Genomic DNA, 20,044 nt, shown 5'->3' with positions numbered 1-20,044 from the left:
TACACATTTTTTTCTATTACTTTTGCGGCTTTATTTTTACATCAAACTTCACCTTTTCTGAAAATTATTCTAGAGCAGTCTAAGAGACCTCGACTTGAAGTAGGTCACCAAGGCGTAGTTTTCCAGCACCCAGGGGCGAGTGTGGGAGTCCCTCTTCAGCAGCTAATGCCAACTGCTCAAGGTAAGACCCTGCACCAGAACGAGCTCCTTCAGCTGAGAACAAGCCAGTGCATGAGGGTCTTAACGACCAGTGTCAGACTAAAATGGTGCGTAGCCAAGGTAGATTTGAAGTGGTTTCTGAAATTGGGATGTTTTTCTGAGTCTCAATAGTACACTGAGAAGAAACCCCAGGAGATGAGTTCTTGTCTCTGCATTGGAGATGCATGTTGTGCTGTCCTGGAGCTTCTGGTGCTCATGCCTGTGTCTCCTTACTTGCTGCCGTGTAGGGACACCCTATAGTTACTTGATAGCTTTCCTGCTTGGTGCTAACATGCAAAGGCCAAGCCCTTTCTTTGCTTTTTCTGTGCTCATTTGTAACATGAGAGCCAGTATAACACGCATCCTCTGCCAGTTAAATCTCCCATTTGTCCTGTAACAGCTCTGAGTGGCAGTTCTGTGAGAGTGCCAAGTGGGAACTCTGGTCTTTGGTGAGAGCTTCTGACTCTGAAGGCATCCTGGGTTCCTGTCTTGCAGGAGGGATGCCCCCTGCCCCGCAGGCCACCCAGCTGGCTGGGCAGAAGCAAAGCCAGCAGCAGTATGATCCGTCCACGGGGCCCCCGGTGCAGAACGCTGCCAGCCTGCACACACCGCCCCCGCAGCTACCGGGCAGGCTGCCCTCCTCAGGCCTCTCTGCCGTGTCTCTGCCACCGGCCCCGCAGTTCCCTCAGCCACAGGTGGTGGAGCCGCAGGTGCCACTCCACATGCCCGCGAAGACTCAACAGCCAGATGCCCCAGTGCACACACCACCGCCCAGCCGAGCTCCTACTTCTCTGCAGCCCGCCCAGCCAGCCCCCCACGCGCTGATGCCTGGGAGGACACAGGGGCAGGCCCCTCTGCTGGCGCCCCAGCCACAGGTACTCTGTGCCCCGGTCTGTTGGTGGGGCCTGGAGAGGTGCACTGGCGGGGTGGGGTGTACACTGCAGGCATGCTTTCTCTGAGTGGTTTCTCCTCCTGCTTTGCAGCAGTTGGTAATTCAGTAGTTGTAATTGTTTTGGCTCAGTAATCATAGTTATCATTATCAAAATACCAGAGAACTGCATAATTTTTATTGCTGCCCTCAGGACAGGGAGCTGAGTGAAGGATGTTGTGTTCCTGTCCCACTCAATATGCCAAGTAGTATGGGCAGGTGGCAGAGCCCAGCTTACCAGCATGGGATTGGAGGTTTGGGGATGGCAGGCCTTCTCTAGGCCTGTGGAGCCAGCCTGCCAGCGGGGGTTGGCCCAGCTCCTAACTGTCCCCAGGTTCCCTCCACCTCCAAGGGCACCTTGCCCCATCTGGATAGTCTATACTCTGCCAAACATGCACGAGGCATCCCTTACCTGGCTTGATACACACTCAGGTATTCATAATGCCCCACCTTCTCCATGAATTCACTTACCCAGATGCCTTTTTGAAATGATTACAGCAAACTGCTTGCGGTCCTAATAAGGGGGTCCCTGGAGTACATGCTGGGGCCTACTTGGGCCCTGAAGGGGTAGCAGGAGGTGCTTTCAGCAAGCTCCTGTAGCAGGGTATGAGTGAGCTGCTTCCTCTCACTGTCCCCCTCACCCACCAACTGATTTCTTGGGGCGCTTGCAGTCCAGGTTCTTCCTAGTTATTTACTTCGTGGTAGAGTTTGTTCTTACCTGAGGATGAGATAGCAACGCCCAATCATAGCTGCCTTGCATGCTCCACTCCTGCAGGCCAGGTGCTGTAACTTTATTTCCTCTGCCCCCAGCCCAGTGAGGCAGGGTTTCTACTCTCCATTTCACCCGTGAGAGGACTGAGGCCAGAGGGGCTAATAACTTGGCAAGATCATGGCTGTGTTTGCACCCTTGCTGGTTCTGGAGCCTTTTGCACACCCACCCTGAGGAGGAGGCCCTCCTGCTGGGACAGCTGAGCTCTGCTAGCAGCACAGGGCTTTTCCTTGGCTCTGTCCACCTGCCCTGATTGCTGACAGGACCTTTTCCAAGAAGCTTGTTACCAACTCACTAACCTGTACTTCCAGGTGGGGTGGGGGCTGGCAGACTTACTCTGTGAAGGGCCACAGCAGGGCTCTAGGCGCTGCAGGCAGTGCGGTTGCTGTCAAATCACTCAGCTTTTCTCATGGGGACAGAGGCAGCCCCAGAGCATGCCATCGAGTGGCTCATCAGAGCTTTCTGTCCAGAAGCGTGTGGCCAGCTGTAGTTGACTGACCTGAGGTAGCAGGAAATTACTTTAGATACAGATTCAGAGCTACTTGCCTTGAAAGACATTTCCTTGGATATAAAGAGGGTGCCTTGTCCACTTCCCAGGTTACATGTGTGTCCTCAGGCCTCTTACGGTGTTGCGGTACCTCACTTTCCCTGCTCTCTGATCACCCCCTGCCTCCTGACAGGATTCCTACATGGGTTTAGCTTGTCTTTTGTGAAGGTGGGTGGGACTCTCTGGCCTTGCCAGTCTTCTGCTTTTCCAGATGTGATCTTGGGGTGGCAGAGCAGGGTGTTTCACCTTCAGCCTGCCCGTGTGGGGGTGCCTGCAGAGGAAAGCACAAGACAAGCATTGTTGTTTTTCAGTTAAAAAGCTTACATACCTAGAAATCTTAGTTATTATGCAGAGGAGACAGAGCTGAAATGGCAGAAAAAAGGGAAAACATGACATGGGATGAGACACTGTGTGAAAGCATGTGGGTTCTCAGCCTGATTTTGCGGGATGAAAGGGTCTTTTATTATTATTTCTTTTTGAAGTACAGCTGACACACAGTATATTGGTTCCAAGAGCACAGCACAGTGACCTTAGAGTCAGGCGCACTACTGAATGCCCACCACACTAAGCGTAGTTACCATTCCACCAGATACTGCAGTATCGTGGACCATTCCCTACACTGGACCTTGGTCCCCGTGATTAATTATCGTATAACTGAAGTGTGTCCCTCTTTATCCCCTTCCCCTTTTTCTCCCATTCCCCAGCCCCTCCCCTGTCACAACTACCAGTCTGTGTTCCCGAATGTGTTTTGTTTTTAGATAACACACATAAGTGACATCATATGGTATTTGTCTTTCTCTGGCTTTCTTCACTTAGCGTTAATGCCCTCTAGGACCATCCATGTAGTCACAAATGGCAGGATTTCATTCTTTTTTATAGCTAACATTCCATTGTATGTATGTATGTATATACAACTTTATCCATTCACCTAGATGGACACTTTGGTTGCTTCCGTATCTTGGCTATTGTAAATAATGCTGTGATGAATATAGTGCTGCATATGTGCTAAATATAGGGGTGCATGTATCTTTTTGAATCAGTGATTTGGTTTTCTTTGGGTAAATTTCCAGAAGTGGAATTACTGGTTCACATAGTATTTCTGTTTTCAGTTTTTTGGACCCTCCATGATGTTTTCCACAGTGGCTGCACCAGTTTACATTCCCAACAACAGTGTAGGAGGGCTCCCTTTTCTCCACATCTTCACCAACACTTGCCATTTCTTGTCTTTTGTATAGTGGCCATTCTGACTGGTGGGAGGTGATAGCTCATTGTGGTTTGGATTCGCATTTCTAGAGGACATACTACTATATTTTGCAGACAGGGTTTAGCATGTTATCATGGTTGTAAATGTGGTTCACTTGCTCCTGTTGCTGTGGGGAGGGAAGCATTGGTGCGTGCATGTCCCTGGCGATGCTGTCTTTGGCATTTGGGCTCCGTGAGGTGCACTTAAGTCTGGTCTTCACTTGCTTGACTGTTTTCTACCTGCTAGACTGTGTCATCGAGACCTCCTGTGGACCCTGCTCAGCCCTGTCAGCGGCCCCCACCCCCTTCCTCCTCTACCTCGTCCATCGTGCCTGTGAGCAGTTCGGGCCTGGGACCCTCCCCTGCACGGGCTTCCCCAGTGAATAGACCCTCCTCAGCAGCCAGCAAGTCTCTGTCTCCAGTCACCTCTCGGTCTCCAGGGGCAGCTGTGTCAGTTCCCCCAAAACCACAGAGCCCAGCTCAGAATGCTACCCCGCCTCAAGACAGTTCTCAGGATAAGCTGGCCGAACAAATAGCACTGGTAAGTGCACCGAAAATTTTTTTAGGGCTCATGATGATACAGTGGATCCCAATTTGTAAAGTGCTTTGGGTTTTAATTCCTAAGGATGAGAGAGCTTAACACTGAACCCAGTAGAGAGGACAATTGAACATGGTCTGTGATCAGTAGAAACCATGATTCAAGCCTCATGGTTTGACCTGTCCTGCAGCAGTAGGTACATGTGGAAAGTCTTTTCCATGCAGGCTGTAGGTGCGGGTCATGTGGCAGGCTGTGGGTGCAGGCCAAGGGGCTCTGCATCAGCGCTGGTCTCAGAGCTCCTAGGATGGTGCGCACAACCCAGCACTGAGTTAGTGCTTGGTGTTCTGGGGGTACTGAGGGGTTGCCTTGCTCAGCTTTATTAGGGGATCAGTGTAGCAGTGTAGGGCTCCCAATGCCCAGCTCCAGCAGTAATTGTGCTGGCCGGTTTGTGTCCTCTTCCTCCCCTTTCCGATGGTTTTGGAACAAACCTCAGGCAGGCTTTATTTCCTTGTGAACACTCTGCTGTACATGTGGCTTGTGAGTTCTGTGCCATGATTCTGAGATGGGGTGGGAATGTTGCTTCGGCTTTTTCTAAGGCTGCTCAGAAAGGATTGCTTGTCCTCTGACCTTTTGTAGGGCCACTCTGACCTTTTTGTCCAGTCCAGTCTTATCTTTGTAGTAACAGGGTCTCATGAATTAGTGGAAGTCACTTAATAATTGCTTGCTGAACAACTCCCACTCCCTATACTCTTTGTAGGAAAACCAGATCCATCAGAGAATAGCAGATTTACGGAAAGAAGGCCTGTGGTCCCTTAGACGGCTCCCGAAGCTGCAGGAGGCCCCACGCCCCAAATCTCACTGGGACTACCTGCTAGAGGAGATGCAGTGGATGGCCACCGACTTTGCCCAGGAGAGACGGTGGAAGGTGGCTGCTGCCAAGAAGGTAGGTTAGTGATGATGCGGCAGCCATGGCTCTTGGTGTGCAGTGGGTGGTGCCGTGAGTGGTGGTGTCTTGGACAAGCTCTCCAAAGGCTCTTTGACCCCAATGCATGTGCAGGCTGTCTTTCTGGGGAAGTAACTGTGCCTTCAAGGGGCATCGTCAGCTGCAATGGGCATGGTTGGGCACTGCGTCTTCCCTGCCACTGCTTGGTGTGTTCTTAGGCTCCTATTCTTGCCTGTTGCCTGGCAGCCAGAATGAGGATGCCTGCAGCCCCAATCCAGGCTGGTGCTGGGCTTGGGCCTGGGGAGGCTAGGGGGCTCCAGGCTATCTGCCACCTGCTCTGCCTGTCATCTGGCCCACTTTCTCTCCAGCTCTGGCCGAGAATCTGTGTCCACCTTGCTTGTCCCAAAGCAGGCACCCAGCCCTAGGGAGACCCCTCTAGGAGGTGCCCCTGCCAATGCCAGAAAGGTGGGAAGTGACTGCCATCCAGACTCCCAGGCCCGGATGTGGGGCAGCTGCCCTCCTGTGTGTGTGAACTGCTTTGGGCCTGCTTCTCCCTTGTCACTGCTACCCGCCTTTGCTCCTTGGGCCCACATGCTTCCTCCTTATCTCCTACCCTCTTGGGGCTGAGGTGAACCCTGTGTGTGCCCCCACCCTGTCCAGCTCCTACCCAGACCTCTCCCTGTTGCTTTCCCTGCTCAGGTTTGGTAGAGAAAGGCCAAGACCACAGGAGATTGGTGGGGTCTAAGTGTAAAGGATATTGGGGTCTGGATTAGGGGGTGAGTCAGATTCCTCAGTACTTGAGGAGAAACCCAGATTGCTGCTTGTGTGCTTCCTTTTCACAAAGAAGATGGTCCTGAGTGCGTGGACATGGGGCGGAGGAATTAGGTGAGTGCTAAGGAGCAGGGCTGGGGGCCACTGAGCCCTGGCTGTGCCTGCCGCTGCCCTCCTACCTGGGAGACAGAGCAGAGGCCTGAGCAGGAGGCTTCCTATGAGGGGTGTGCACCCAACAAGGTGAGGCCCCACAGGTGCTGTGGAGGGAGGCGGCCTGGCCTTGGCATGTGTCTCGCCTATAATCTGGCCAGCAGCTGTGCTGTGCTCTGGGCTCATGTTCATTCAGAGGTACTCTATGGCACCTTTTGAAGTTAGGAGCATGAATTCTGGAAAGCAGTTTGGCAGTTTAAAGCAAAAGCCTAAAAAATGTGACTTATCCCAACTCAACCTTTTTCATACCTGGGGATCAAATAAATTTTTCTGCATTCATGCAATGGAAACAATGCCCATTAAAAGTGATGTTGATCTATGTTTATTCGTGGGAAGATGTTAATCATATATTAAATAGGGAAAGGATTGTAACACAGTGTGGTTTTCCTTTTTGGAGAAAAATATGTGCACTTAGTGGAATAACAGCTTCTAGAAGAGTTGAGCAGAATGCTGGTTGTGGTCTCGCTGTCACCGGTGTTGCCCCAAGTGTGCCCTTGAGCCGGGTATGCTTGCATCTCTGTGGACTGTGCACGCTTACAGGCTGAGGCGATTTCTAAGAAACTGTCTTATGGCACAACACAGACAACCCAAAGTTGTTGAACTGTCATTACCAGCTCGTGAGAACTGTAGTGCGTCACCATGAGGAAAAGAAGGCTCGTGAGGAGCGGGGGAAGAGGGAGGCACAGGACCGCCTGAGACGGATTGCTGCTTCCACAGCGCGAGAGATAGAGTGCTTCTGGTCAAATATTGAGCAGGTAATTCTGGAATTTTTCTGCTGTCCTGAAAATCCAGGCTGAGTCAGGTTGGCCCGGCTGCCTGCTGGCCACTGCCTGAGGCCAGGTGCACATGGGGGCCGGAGCCACTCTGCGCGTGCTGGATGCTGGCTCCCTGGATGACCTGGTTCTTCCCACCTGTCTGTTATGGCTGCCCTCCGAGCAGTCCTTTGTGGGGTTAGCTTAGATCATTAAGGCAGCTCATTTCAGATGGCTGCTCTGTCTCTTGCTGCCTTCTCAAAAACACCCCCTCGTTTCACCGCCTGATAGAATTTGGGCAGGATGCAGTAAGATACAAAGGAAATGAAAGGTACCAAACTGAAAGCTGCTTTTTGAAGTAATTTGAAGCAAGGTTGGCATAACTGCTTTTAGAGTGTGTATTTTCTTATACAGGACTAATGTTCTTTCCATCCTTAATAACAGATTTATTTGCCTCCTTGTATTTAGGTTGTGGAAATAAAACTACAAGTAGAATTGGAAGAAAAAAGGAAAAAGGCCTTCCACTTACAGAGAGTTTCCAGGAGAGGTATGACACGCAAAAGGCTTGACCCTTTTGGAATTGTACTTTGTTCCGAATTTCTGCTCACGGGGGCACGAGCCATGTGTGGATGTCTGGATGGCTTAGCATCGTGTGTCTCTATGTGGGGCTGTACCAGCAGTATACTTCAGTCCTTGAGATTTGCTATTATGAGTCAGCACCCCCAGGTTGATCAGTTTTGGGGCACTCCCAGAATTGAGGCTCTGAACCTGCCCATGAGGCTGGTCCCTGAACCGTGAGGTGAGCTCACTGAGGCATTGGCCCTGTGGGGTCCCTCTGTACCTGGCCAGTGCACTGCCTCGGCAGTGCATAAATTATGTATACACATCCTGAAAAAGAAACTGCTGTTTAGCTCCTCTGTCCCTCTCCGGATGGGAGACGCCTGGGTTTCTGCAGAGCCACCAGCACACTTTGTGGGTGGAAGGGTGCTGTTGTCGCCCTGGTTACCAGAAGGGAGAAGGTGGGATTCATTTTTGCTGTTCCTTCCTCTTGGAGAAGAGCCCCCAGGGTATGGCCCCAACAGGCAGAGAGGATATCACCTCCACAGTTATAGTGAAAATGAGTCATGTTCCCTGTCTCTTTAGGAAAAGAGTCTCGACCCAAGGGACTTGATGCATTACCGGAAAATTTCCTGGTAAGTTGAAGACTGTTGCTGCACTGTGTTAAAGAGGGGAGATAGTGCAAATGAGACATGGGGCTTGGGGAAGCAGGATTAGTCATTTTTGGAGAAAATCGTAGACTATGCACGTTCCCTTTCATTGTAGAATCAGTCTACGTTGAGGAAAGACTGATTCTAGTTTTAGGCTCTGTGGGTGTTAACTTGGCACCCTGGGAAGATGCAGCTGAGCCCAGTACCCTTCTTTCCTTGATGGGCTGGATGGAGCTGCATGCCTGTCATGGGCCCCCACTGCTCTCTTAGGTGCACATGGAATACCCGTCTCTGCTTCAGTTCCCGTCTTGTGCTTTAAGGTCTCATGTATGCAATTTATTCTGTTTCAGGGTCTGGGGATGTCTGGAAGGAAAAGGAAAGCCAGCACATATTTACCTGATGAGGAAGGTTGGTCCTGCTGGTGGCCTGCGCCATCTGCACGGCTGTCTGAAGGTGTGCTGCCCACTCAGCACTGCCAGGGCTAGAGTGTCTCCTGGACCAGAGTGTCTGCTGGGCTGGTGATGGTGTCTTTGGCGGGTGGTGGGGGTTTTACAGGAGGAATGAGGAGTTGGCTTGGGGGAGGGAAGTGCAGGATTGTGTGTGCTAGGAGAGGCCTAATGTTGAGCTGGCTGCTGGGAGAGAGGATGGGGGTTGGTGGGAGAGAAGGTGCTGTCTGCCTGCAAGACCCCAGGGCAGGACTCTCGCTAGGATGGAGGGGTGCTCAGGGACACAGAGCCGGCTGCGGGCTCCAGGGGCTCTTCTCCGCCATGGGCTGGGCTTCTGCTGGGAGTGAGCGCAGGTGCACAGGACAGGAGCCAAGCTGAGAGATGGGTCTTGCTGGAATAGGCAATGACAGGTCTCTTGTAGCTCAGGCAGCCATCCACCCTGGGTCTTCCTGCAGCAGAATTCTGCAGGCAGGTGCACCATGCCTACCACTCCAGGTCAGCCTGTGCGGTCCACGGGTTCCTAAAAGCCAGGCTGAGTCCTCAGACAAGATGGAAGACAAAGCCTGGTGCCTGTATCCTGCTCACTCAGTAAACTTTCATTTCCAAATTGAACCTGAGGAACTAGACAAGCGAGTATTGATTCTCTTGTAGCTGAAGTGTTTCATAAGTAGTGGAAGAGGCAGCCAGGTGTCTCATTGACATTTGGCCATTTCAGTGGATGACGAGGAGGAGACAATCGAGGAGGAGGAAGCCAATGAAGGGGCCGTGGACCACCAGGCAGAGCTGTCTAATTTGGCCCGAGAAGGTAGGCTGCACGTACCTTACTAGGAGAACCCCTAGCAGACTGAGCCAGGTCTAGGCCCCATGGTGCACTCCACTGCTGTGGAGCCATGTCCTGGGTGAGGCCACCATGGTGTCACCCCTGGGCTGGGTCTCCCCTCCCTGGATACTCCTGAACATGCTGCTGGCTTCAGGTGTCCAAGCTTCGTGTCTTCAGGATCACACCATGGGCTCAGCACTTGCTTTATTCAGTCAGCTCAGCCCTTCTGTTCCTGGGTTCCATCCATATTGTTGAATTTTGCTATGAATTCACTAAGTCTCACTGCGAGGTGGTGTTCCACGTGTGGACCCATCACAGATTGCTCACTGTGCGCTGGGTGGGCATCTGGTGGGCTCCCCGCAGTCCTGGCTGCCCATGTTCCCCATGTACTTGGGTGGGCATGGCTCCGTGGGATGGCAGCTGTGTGAGGCCGGCCGTGGGTGGGTCCCAGAGCTTGTACCTGGCTCCCCGCCTCAAGTCTGGTGGGTGAGGAATGGCAGCATCTCGTGGCTCGCGCTCTGCTGTTCTGATAGCTGATGAGGTGCAGCATCTTTCCACTAGTTCCTCTGCTGTTGGTGTCCTTTGGTTTTGGGTTTTCTTTTCTGTATTGACAGCAGGTGTTCTTCTTGTGTCCTGGGGTCTTGGTTGATTGTATTATTGCGGAAACTTCCTCCAATTCCTGGTGGCGCTTCTTCCCGAACAGCTGTTCATAATTTTTGTGTAAAAAGACTTTTTTACCTCAACTTCATAAGGGTGTCCTTCTGTATGACCTAAAATTTTGTTTGGCTCTGATGATGTCTTCAGTTGTCTGGAAGTGCTTTGCCTGTGCTGTGAGGTGAGGGTGTGGGCCCTTTCCTCCCATGTGGGTAACTGGTCCCTGCGCTGTGGGAAAGCCCATCTTCCTCATGGGTCCTCAGCACCGCCTGGGACAGTAGCCTGTGTCCTGACAAGGTGGGTGGGCTCTTTCTGGGGCCTTTGTCCCTTACTGTGCCCTCTGCACCAATACCTCATCCCTCTGGGCTTGTGGTAACCCCTGAGGTCTGGTTAGGTAAATTCTACTGAGCTCTTTTTAGGAGAGTCGTGACTATTTGGGCTCATTTCAGAAATACCTTAGAGTCAGCTCAGTTCAGTTAGTGGTGGTTGGAGAGTTGCGTCTTTATGAAGTCAGCCTCTCCCAGTCTGATGTCCTCTTCAGCGGCTTCTAGTCACATTTTATGATCACATGCTTTTTATTAGATTTATTTCTAGGCATTATTACTGTTTTTGAAGTTGTAGCAAATGCTGTATTTTTTAGGTCTGCATTTTCAGTGTGTTGCTGGTATACAGAAATGCAGCTGATTTTTGTGTGTTAATCTTAAATCCACTGCCCCTGCTGAACTCTGGCATGATTCTGTGTGTACACTCGCTTCATCTGTGAAGAGTGACAACTTTTCCTTGGAGTGAAGCATAGAACTAGGGGTGCTGTGGTGGGTGCCTGTGGTTTATCCTTGATCAGAGAGGGAATACTTAACCCAGAAAGGCCGAGTGCAGTGGGCGTTAGTTGTACTTGCATGGTTCAAACGCAGAGCTCATTTTCCCTCCTCTCTTACTTACGCTTTCAGTCCGGCTTTCTCATGGCCACATGCATCCTTGGCATGTTAGCTTCTGTGCTCAGTTGGTGCTTCAGCACTTTACCAGTTCCTGGGGGTCAGGAGTTGGGCACTGCGGGCTGTGTCTCTGCTCAAGCCTCACAAGGGCAAGGCCATCAGAAGGCTGGGCCTCCACCCCGTCCCCCAACAGGCTTGCTTGCTGTTGGCAGTCCCTCACATGGGACACATCCTCATTACATGGTGGCCTGGTGGCTGGCCTCCCCAGAGCAGGTGATCTCCAAGTGAGGCAGTTCTCACCGCTGACCCTTGCAAGCCACACCACCTGGAGGTCACCCAGGTTAGCCCTGGCCCGTGTGGGTGGGGATGGTGTCGCTGGGAGGTGTGCTGAGTCTTACCAGTCAAGGCTGTGCCCTGTCAGGCCTCCTCTCACACTGCCCAGGAACCTGTTCGTGCTTTCTGACAAGTTTAGTTTCGGTGTTTAACTCTCTGACTATATGGAGTATTCTCCATTATACTTCCTAACTAGGTATGTATGTGAAGGCTGTTAATTTCTGTGTATTTTGTTCTAAGACACCTTAATGAATTATTTTGTTGCAGTTGTTTTTTAGTTGTTACTCCTGTTTTTTCCTACTTAGCCATTATATGATGTATATGTACATTTTCCAGCATTCTATTATGAAAGCATTCAAATTTATAGAAAAGTGGAAAGAACCTTATGCACACCCATATACCCACCACCTAGACTCTACAATTGATTTTTCTTGGTATGATGAATATGTAAATTACAAACAAATGAAATCACTGGATTGTTTTTTAGTCTTAAATGAGAGGCGTCTTTAGTATTGCTCGTTTGGGGTCCTTCCACATGGCATTTGTTACTTTGACCACACGTTACTGACCTAAAGTACACATGCAGAGCAGCCACATATCACAAGTATTCGGCTCCATTAACATGCTTCTCCTGCTTGTATGTGGCACTGTGTGGGACTGCTTGAGTATGAGTCTGAGTCTGAGTGTCTGCTTACTGCGCTGGACAGACACATGGAAATAGAAATAAGGAGGTCAGAGGGTGCAAGATTTTAGAGTCTTCAGCTTTCCATACTGGTTTCCAGAAACATGAAATTGGTTTATGCCTTTGCCTGCAGTGCTTGAGAGCCTGGTTCATTATACTCCTCCAACGTTATGACTTTGAGGAGGGTTGCCACTTCAGTAGAGGCCCAATTGTGCACCATATGACTTGCAGAGATGCCCAGTTAGGAGCCCCTCCTGAACCTGGACCGTGTGGTTTGTGTGTGAGAAAGCCCCACACCCTTTGCCTGTTACAACTGGCACTTTACTGTGGTGGGTTTTTAATCAATTAGGGTGAGCTTTTTATACAAAACATTAACAGTCTTTTACCATAATTTAAAAATATTTTTTGTTTGACTTTTATTTGATATTTTGTATTTTTGAGTATCATATCTACTGATTACTTTCCACCATTAGTATTTTTCATATTTTTGTTTATTAGTCTGTGGATTTCCCTGTACACTTAGTAGATTATTTGAGAATACATCTTCTTTTATGAGTAAAAGAGTTTTTTCATTTCATTTTGAAGATTCTTGTCTTTATAAAGAAAATGTCTTAGACCTTGTGTCAGTAGTGGGCAATCATTAGTTTTGGAAAATGTAAATGTGCTTTTAGAAAATATATACTTTGTCCAAGGAACTATTTAAAGCCAGGAAAAGGCACATCTGTGGTAAGGGTCCTTTCCCTTCACTTGACCCTCCCAGGTGTGCTTTCCTCCCTCACCCACAGTGTTGGTGTAAAATAACCACTTTCTTCTGCAATCCTTTCCAGCTGAACTGCCCTTAGTTGACCTGATGAAGTTGTATGAGGGTGCCTTTCTGCCGAATTTCCAGTGGCCCCAGCCTAACCCTGCCAGTGAGGAGACAAGCGAGGAAGAAGGTCTGTTTGGCATCTTTGAAAATTTCAGCATAAGACAAAAGCAGGATGTGCCTCCAGAGAAGGTGCTTGGGACAGAGCTCAAGAATCACCATCATTCTTCTAGTCTGATGAAAGAAGAAGTTGGAAATATTTTTAATATGTAATTTTATATTGAACAGTTTCACTGAATTTTAGGCTTTTTATTTTCATTTATGAACTTGGCACATTATCAGAGCACTTGATCAAGTTGTGAATGATGTAGAAATATTTTTCTCCAGATTTATATGAATTATTGTTTTGTGGATCTAAATTTATATATTTATTCAGGCTGTGCTATGTTTGTTTAATACACCAATTTTAAGGTGTTTATTTTACTTTTATTAGACATTCCAAATAGACACACAGGCCATCAAAGACTCTACTTCCCCTATTCTTTTTGCACTTGTACTGATGATCAGACACAGATGGCCTGGGAGAGGGGAGGGGAGGGGTGGCTAGGGGCGTTCAGGACCTGTGCTGTTTACAACAGGATTTAGAGGGATTGGGTCCCTGCTTGCCCATATTTGGAACTGCTTCCTATCTTGGTGGTGGAGGGGTAGTCACTAAACCCTCAGATGACTGTAAGTCGATTGATGATACTAGCTCCTACTTGCTACGGAGACATTCTCCACTTCTCCCTGGAGGGCTTTCCAGAGTTGGCCCATTCTTGAGAGTTTCCTAAGTCTGTACCTGTTCATCTGGGTGGCATTGTCAGGTACATAAATCAGATTAGAATTAAAAAACTGCTTAATTCTGTACTTCAACTATGTGGATTCTGTCAACTCCCCCCACCTGCCACCTTTCTTTAAATGATAAGTAGGCTCATAAAACCCATTTGTCCATCGCTCGCAGAGGCAGAAGACTGCCCAGGTGACTGGGAGAGTGGGAAGGATGTGGTGCTCATTGACTCGCTGTTCATTATGGACCAGTTTAAAGCTGCAGAGAGAGTGACTCTCGGGAAACCTCACACAAAGGACATCGCAGAAGTGACCGCTGTGGCTGAGGCTGTCCTGCCCAAGGGCAGTGCGCGGATCAGCCCTGCGGTGAGGCGCTGTGCTTCCGCATGGGGGTGGTGCCTTGGTGAGACTGGGAAAGGCTTCCATGCTCCACATACACTCTTTGTCCCAATTGCAGACATTGTTACGAAAAGCAAATAGCGGTGTTCTTTTCCTGTTATCTGTAGGCCATGTTCGTGATGTTCAGTAGGCTAATCGTGTGGTGGCTGTGTCTGCTTTGGAGGTACAGTTGTGATGGTTACAAGGAGAGAGCTGCTTACTTGTTTGTCTGTCACTGCAGGTGAAGTTGGGCACCCCATCGCTTTTGTATGGGGCACTCAGAGATTATCAGAAGATTGGCCTGGACTGGCTGGCCAAGCTCTACCGGAAGAACCTTAATGGCATATTGGCAGATGAAGCTGGGCTTGGTAAAACAGTGCAGATGATTGCTTTTTTTGCTCACCTTGCTTGTAATGAAGGTAAGAGCTTGTTTTTTGAACAGCGTGTATTGGCTAAGATGACCCATAGGCAGTGCATCTGGCCTGAGGACAGGGAGGGCCTTTCTCTGGTCCAGGGCCAGAGAGAATAGGGCTTCAGAGATACTTGCATGAACAAAGAAAACCCATGTTCACAGTTAACACTAGGTTGAGTAACCCACTTTTATTTTGCCATTTTATTGTTTTTTGGCTGTTTTTTTCATAGCTCCTCTCTGTTCCTTTCTTTCTTATACTCTTCTCTTGTTATTGATGTTTTTCTTTAGTGTTGTATTTCTCTCTTTTTAAAAAAAAATTTATTTAGTTTTGTATGTGTGTCTTTATTGTAGGCTTTAGTTTTGTGGTTACCAAAGGTTCAAGAATAGCTTCTTTACTATATAGTAGTCTATCTTAACTGCTGATTACTCTATTTCAAACACAATCTAAAGGTACTTTTTTTCCCCTTCCTCTTCCTCCTCCAGATTTCTCAATCTGTACTTTTTGTATCCCTTGACTGATTTTGCTTCTTTTGTCTTGTTTTAATTTCATGCTTGCTTGGTAATTAGTTGGTTACTACCTTTATTGTGGGTTTATTCTCACTGGTGAAAGCTATTTAGCCTTAGGATCATCTCCATCTGCAGCAATCTCTTTAACATATTGTGTAAGACTGGCTTAGTGGTGGCAAATTCCTTCAACTTTTGTTTATCTGGAAGTTAACACCTGCTTCAAATTTAAATAATAATCTTGTCCGGTAGAGGGTTCTTGGTTGGAGGTCCTTCTTTGTCAGTACATGAAATATATCGTTCCATTTCCTTCTGGCCTGAAGAGTTTCTGTTGAAAAGTCTGCTGATAGCCTGGTGGGATTTCCTTTATAAGTAATCTTTTTCTCTCTGGCTGCTTTCAACACACTCTTCTTATCCTTGATCATTGCCATTTTTATTATATGTCTTGGTGGTGTTTTCCTGGGGTTCTTTTTTTTAGGGGATCTCTGTGCTTCCATGACTTGAGTGTCTATTTCCGTCCCCAGATTGGGGAAGTTTTCAACAATTACTTTCTTAAAGATACTTTCTATCCCTTTGTCTTTCTCTTCTCTTTCTGGTACCCCTATTATGCAAATATTGTTTCATTTGGTCACATAGCTCTGTTATTCTTTTATTCCTAAAGATCATTTTTTCTCTCTGTTCCTCAGCTTCTTTGTTTTCCTTTTCTCTAATTTCTATTTCATTTACCATCTCTTCTGTATGATTTAATTTACTTGTAAATCCCTCCCTTTTATCTTTCATTTCAGATACTGTGTTCTTCAGCTCTGAGTGGCTTTTTCAGCTTTTCTGTCTTTTTGTTGAAGTCCTACCTGAGATCTTGAATACTTCTCTGTAAATCCGTGAGCATGTTTATGACTTTTATTTTGAAATCTTTATTCAAGAAGATTGGTGATCTCTGTTTCATTTAGCCCTCTTTCTGGGGTTCTGTCTTGTAGTTTTGTTTGGATCAAATTCCTCTGCCTGCTTATTTTGTCGGATTTTGTGTTTCTTCCTTTTTATTAGATGTCTCTACTGTGCTTTCTGGTCCTTTCCTATGTGGTCCTCCTTCCTCCTCAGGTATAGGGGTTCTGTTCTGCAGTCTTCAGGTTGTTTTCAGGCCTGGTTGCATTTGCTGTATTTTCCTCTTTTATGTTATTTTTGGCAGGAAGTTTCCATCTTGCCTTCCTATTCTGCCATCTTTAATCCTTCACTGTTATTTTAAATAAATATAATACAGGATCCCCCAAAATGTAAATTAGTTCAACCATTGTGGAAAGCAGTATGGAGGTTCCTCAAAAAGCTCAAAATAGAAATACCATTTGACCCAGGAATTCCACTTCTAGGAATTTACCCTAAGAATGCAGCACTCCAGTTTGAAAAAGACAGATGCACCCCTATGTTTATCGCTGCACAATTTACAGTAGCCAAGATGTGGAAGCAACCTAAGTGTCCATCAGTAGATGAATGGATAAAGAAGATGTGGTACATATACACAATGGAATATTACTCAGCCATAAGAAAAAAACAGATCCTACCATTCGCAACAACATGGATGGAGCTAGAGGGTATTATGCTCAGTGAAATAAGCCAGGCGGAGAAAGACAAATACCAAATTATTTCACTCATATGTGGAGTATAAGAACAAAGGAAAACTGAAGGAACAAAACAGCAGCAGAATCACAGAACCCAGGAATGGACTAACAGTTACCAAAGGGAAAGGGACTGGGGAGAATGGGTGGGAAGGCAGGGACAAGGGCGGGGAAAAAGAAAGAGGGCATTACGATTAGCATGTGTAGTGCGTGGGGGGCACAGGGAGGGCTGTGCAACACAGAGAAGACAAGTAGTGATTTTACAGCATCTTACTACACAGATGGACAGTGACTGTGAAGGGGTATGTGGGGGGGACTTGGTGAAGCGGGGAGCCTAGTAAACATGTTCCTCATGTAATTGTAGATAAATGATACCAAAAAAAAAATACAGAATCCCCCAGGCTGTGACCAAGACTTTGTTGATGCCAGTATCCCACTTACAACCAGTGTGTAGATAGCTGAGCAGGCGGCCCGGTTTCTGTGCCGCTCCGCACAGCATGACAGGTGCCATGTGGCAGCCTGCCTCATGCTGTAGTGACACTTGCTCTCCTGTCTCTCTGGTTGGATGCTGCTTGCCTGGTAGTGCTGTTCTCCTGGTAGTGCTCTGGTTCCTCGGTAGCCTGGGTGTCCAGCAAGGGCTTAGCAGCTGGATAGCAATAGTCAGTCCCACCCCTGCCACCCTGTCCTATGTCCCTGGGCTCCCGTCAGTGTTTGCAGACACACACATAAACACCTTGTTCCTGTCCAAAAATGCAGCAGTGTGCTAAACACTAGTTTTTAAAAAAACCTTGTATCTCCTTGGGGGGAAAATGGCATCTGGGTTGATTTTCACTTTCCTACTTGTGAGGTGGTGCCTTGTGAACAGTTCATTGTCCACTTGCATTTTTTTCTCTTTGAGCTTTCTGCTCACATCAGTGTTCATTTTCCTCTTGGTGGTTCTTCTTCAGAACTAGTAGACATACTCTTTACATGAGTGGTGACAGTGTAGATGTGTATATTGCAAACTTGTTTTGCAAGTTTGCCATTTCTGTCTTTCAGTTAATGTTTTATTTATAGCACAGCAGTTAAAATTTGTTATGCATGTTACTCTCATAATGTGAAAAAGCCCTTACTTTCAAAAGAATGTAACTGAAACCATACATTTTGGGATGGTTTGGGGGTATTCTGACCAGAGGCTGGAGACCTCGATGAGCAGGAGCCTGAGTCAAGTGCATAACTTGGTGGTGGGCTGCCTGTTCCCAGGCTTAGCTGAGTGAGGGCACACCCCAATGCACTTGTTTTGCTTTCCAAGTGCTATCCCCAGAGATGTGGGTTCTTCCCCATGCTCACGGGGGTTCACTGTGGTTTGGGTGCTCATTTCCCTCAGTGGTTAGTAATTTAGTTACGTGCCTCCCGTGTGTCAACCTTCGAGTCCTGCAGCAGCAGCCTGTCCCAGACTGTGGTGGGGGGGATGCCATGTGTCCCATCTGGGTGTCGGTTTTGGTGGTGCACTGGGACTTCCCACACATACCCACCAAAGTGCGCTGATCCACACAGTGCCAGACGCCTGGGCCTGATGGGTGGTTTTCTAAAGAGAATTCTGTGTCTTTGTCTCATAGGCAATTGGGGCCCCCATCTCGTTATCGTGAGGAGCTGCAGCACTCTGAGGTGGGAACTCGAGCTAAAGCGCTGGTGTCCTGGGCTCAAGACCCTCTTGTATGTTGGCAGCCATAGGGAGCTCAGAGCAAAGAGACAGGTATTTTACTGTAAATGCAAAATGAAACTGAATAGGAAACTTCTCAATTCCTGTAGAAGATGAATTTCAAAATGTCAAGATGTGCTTATTAGTGTAATTGTTGTAAACCCCTTATTTGTGAGATACCAGACCTCCAAGTTGTTCCTGGCTTTGGAGTTCCTGAAAGCACAGACTCCACCCAAGAAACGGGTCTCTGCTGCAAGGAGGGCAGGGAGTGGTGTCCTGCAGGGCTGGCCTCCACTTCACGGGCAGAAGTCCCTGGAGATGCTGCCTTCTTCTTCAGTTGTAGACCAGGGGTTATAACAGGCACCAGCGGGAGGTTGCAATGTGTTGAGAGTTCTGATTATAAACCCATACGGTAAGCCCATGGTAGTGTGTGTCAGGAGTGTTTCTAATATACAGGGAAGCTTCTGAAACAGGTTTGGACACCTTTTTCCTGCCCAACAGTTCCTAGTACCAATTCTTAGTATAGGGTATTATGGTCACAATTTCTCATTAAGCATAGAGGTTTGGCTCGCCACTAGACTCTGCTCTGTTGAGTAGTGTCTTCTTTATTGACTACCTCTGGTTATTTGTTTTTAAAAAGCTTATAGTGCAGTCATTTGCAACACAGACCCTCATTTCCTGCCACCTTGAGGACATGTTTTCCCTTGCTTGGTTTACGAGCTGTAAGTGCCAACCCCACTCCAGGATGCTGTGTGATATAACCTGCTTCCCGAAGCAGTGCAAATGCCTCCAAAGCAAGTTCTTACTTCATCTGCACAAGTACTGTAGACTCCTAGAGGGAAAAATTGTAGAACCACAAACCCAGCTGCTGTCTATGAAATCAAGAGCAAGTGAATGGAGTGATTATGGGTGGGTGCAGGTTAACTCAGGGTGAGTACACTCAGAAGTGTCCCCAGGTTTAATTAATCCCAAAGGACAAGGGGAGACAGGCCTCATCCCATGTGTCACAGGGGTGGATGGAACCCAACAGCTTCCATGTGTGCATCACGTCCTACAAGCAGTTCTTCAGGGGCCATGCTGCCTTCACACGCGTGCGCTGGAAGTGCCTGGTCATCGATGAGATGCAGCGCGTGAAGAGCATGACAGAGAAGCACTGGGGAGCTGTGTTCGCCCTGCACAGGTTAGTCCCCTGCCCTCCTGGTTCTGTATTGCTGCTGTCACATAACATTCTTTTGAAGACATGTAGGGGATTGCACACATAGAGGATGGCCTTTCTGCTGGCATCCCCGTGCCTCTCCCAGCACGGCGGGCGGCAGAGACGCGAAGCACTTGGATCTCAGATGTGGCCTCTGGTTCTATGCAGTCAGCAGCGCCTGCTCCTGATTGATGCACCCCTGCACAACACCTTCTTGGAGCTGTGGACCATGGCGCACTTCCTAATACCAGGCCTGTCCAGACCATACCTGCACCTGCCCCTGAAGGCGCCAAGCGAGGAGAGCCAGGACTACTACCACAAAGTGGTCATACGTCTGCACCGGGTGCGTGCTGTGCAGTGGGCCTGTCTGGGCACAAGGGCGTGGTAGCATTGCTTTGGCTGGTCATCTTCTTTCCAGGTGACACAGCCGTTTATCTTGAGGAGGACTAAGAGGGATGTGGAGAAGCAGCTGGCGAGGAGGTATGAGCATGTGCTGAAGTGTCGCTTGTCGAGCCGGCAGAAGGCCCTGTATGAGGACGTCGTTCTGCAGCCGGGGTATGCACTGCCCCAGGCTGCCTGCTTTCTCACCCTCAGCTGTGAGGATGCCCTAGTCAGTTGGGCTCAAGCACATCCTTGCTGCTGTTTTGGGTGTCACCTTCCCTGC

The 20,044-nt window shown here is 48.4% G+C and overlaps 1 protein-coding gene across 32 annotated transcripts in view; it reads left to right on the top strand.

Annotated features, from left to right (window-relative positions):
- Nucleotides 1–20,044, top strand: part of EP400 (E1A binding protein p400) — a 101,226-nt gene that overhangs the window by 27,805 nt on the left and 53,377 nt on the right. For 22 of the 32 annotated variants that reach the window (XR_008993741.1, XM_036921887.2, XM_036921876.2 and 19 more), the window contains 16 exons: nucleotides 74–181; nucleotides 694–1,073; nucleotides 3,932–4,225; nucleotides 4,980–5,165; nucleotides 6,761–6,901; nucleotides 7,367–7,445; nucleotides 8,042–8,091; nucleotides 8,457–8,559; nucleotides 9,268–9,357; nucleotides 12,801–12,908; nucleotides 13,779–13,969; nucleotides 14,223–14,400; nucleotides 18,103–18,239; nucleotides 19,196–19,365; nucleotides 19,549–19,723; nucleotides 19,799–19,935. Coding sequence is in view for 31 of the 32 variants with exons in the window: in XM_036921876.2 (XP_036777771.2) it covers nucleotides 74–181; nucleotides 694–1,073; nucleotides 3,932–4,225; nucleotides 4,980–5,165; nucleotides 6,761–6,901; nucleotides 7,367–7,445; nucleotides 8,042–8,091; nucleotides 8,457–8,559; nucleotides 9,268–9,357; nucleotides 12,801–12,908; nucleotides 13,779–13,969; nucleotides 14,223–14,400; nucleotides 18,103–18,239; nucleotides 19,196–19,365; nucleotides 19,549–19,723; nucleotides 19,799–19,935 (2,527 nt within the window). In the remaining variant the exon portion in view is untranslated. The remainder of the gene's footprint in view (nucleotides 1–73; nucleotides 182–693; nucleotides 1,074–3,931; nucleotides 4,226–4,979; nucleotides 5,166–6,760; nucleotides 6,902–7,366; nucleotides 7,446–8,041; nucleotides 8,092–8,456; nucleotides 8,560–9,267; nucleotides 9,358–12,800; nucleotides 12,909–13,778; nucleotides 13,970–14,222; nucleotides 14,401–18,102; nucleotides 18,240–19,195; nucleotides 19,366–19,548; nucleotides 19,724–19,798; nucleotides 19,936–20,044) is intronic. The other 10 variants (XM_036921878.2, XM_036921884.2, XM_036921888.2 and 7 more) reach the window with 3 other exon arrangements.

This window comes from Manis pentadactyla, chromosome 14, assembly GCF_030020395.1.
Source record: "Manis pentadactyla isolate mManPen7 chromosome 14, mManPen7.hap1, whole genome shotgun sequence".
In the NCBI taxonomy this organism is placed as follows: Eukaryota; Metazoa; Chordata; class Mammalia; order Pholidota; family Manidae; genus Manis; species Manis pentadactyla.
This window is presented reverse-complemented; position numbering and strand designations above follow the sequence as displayed.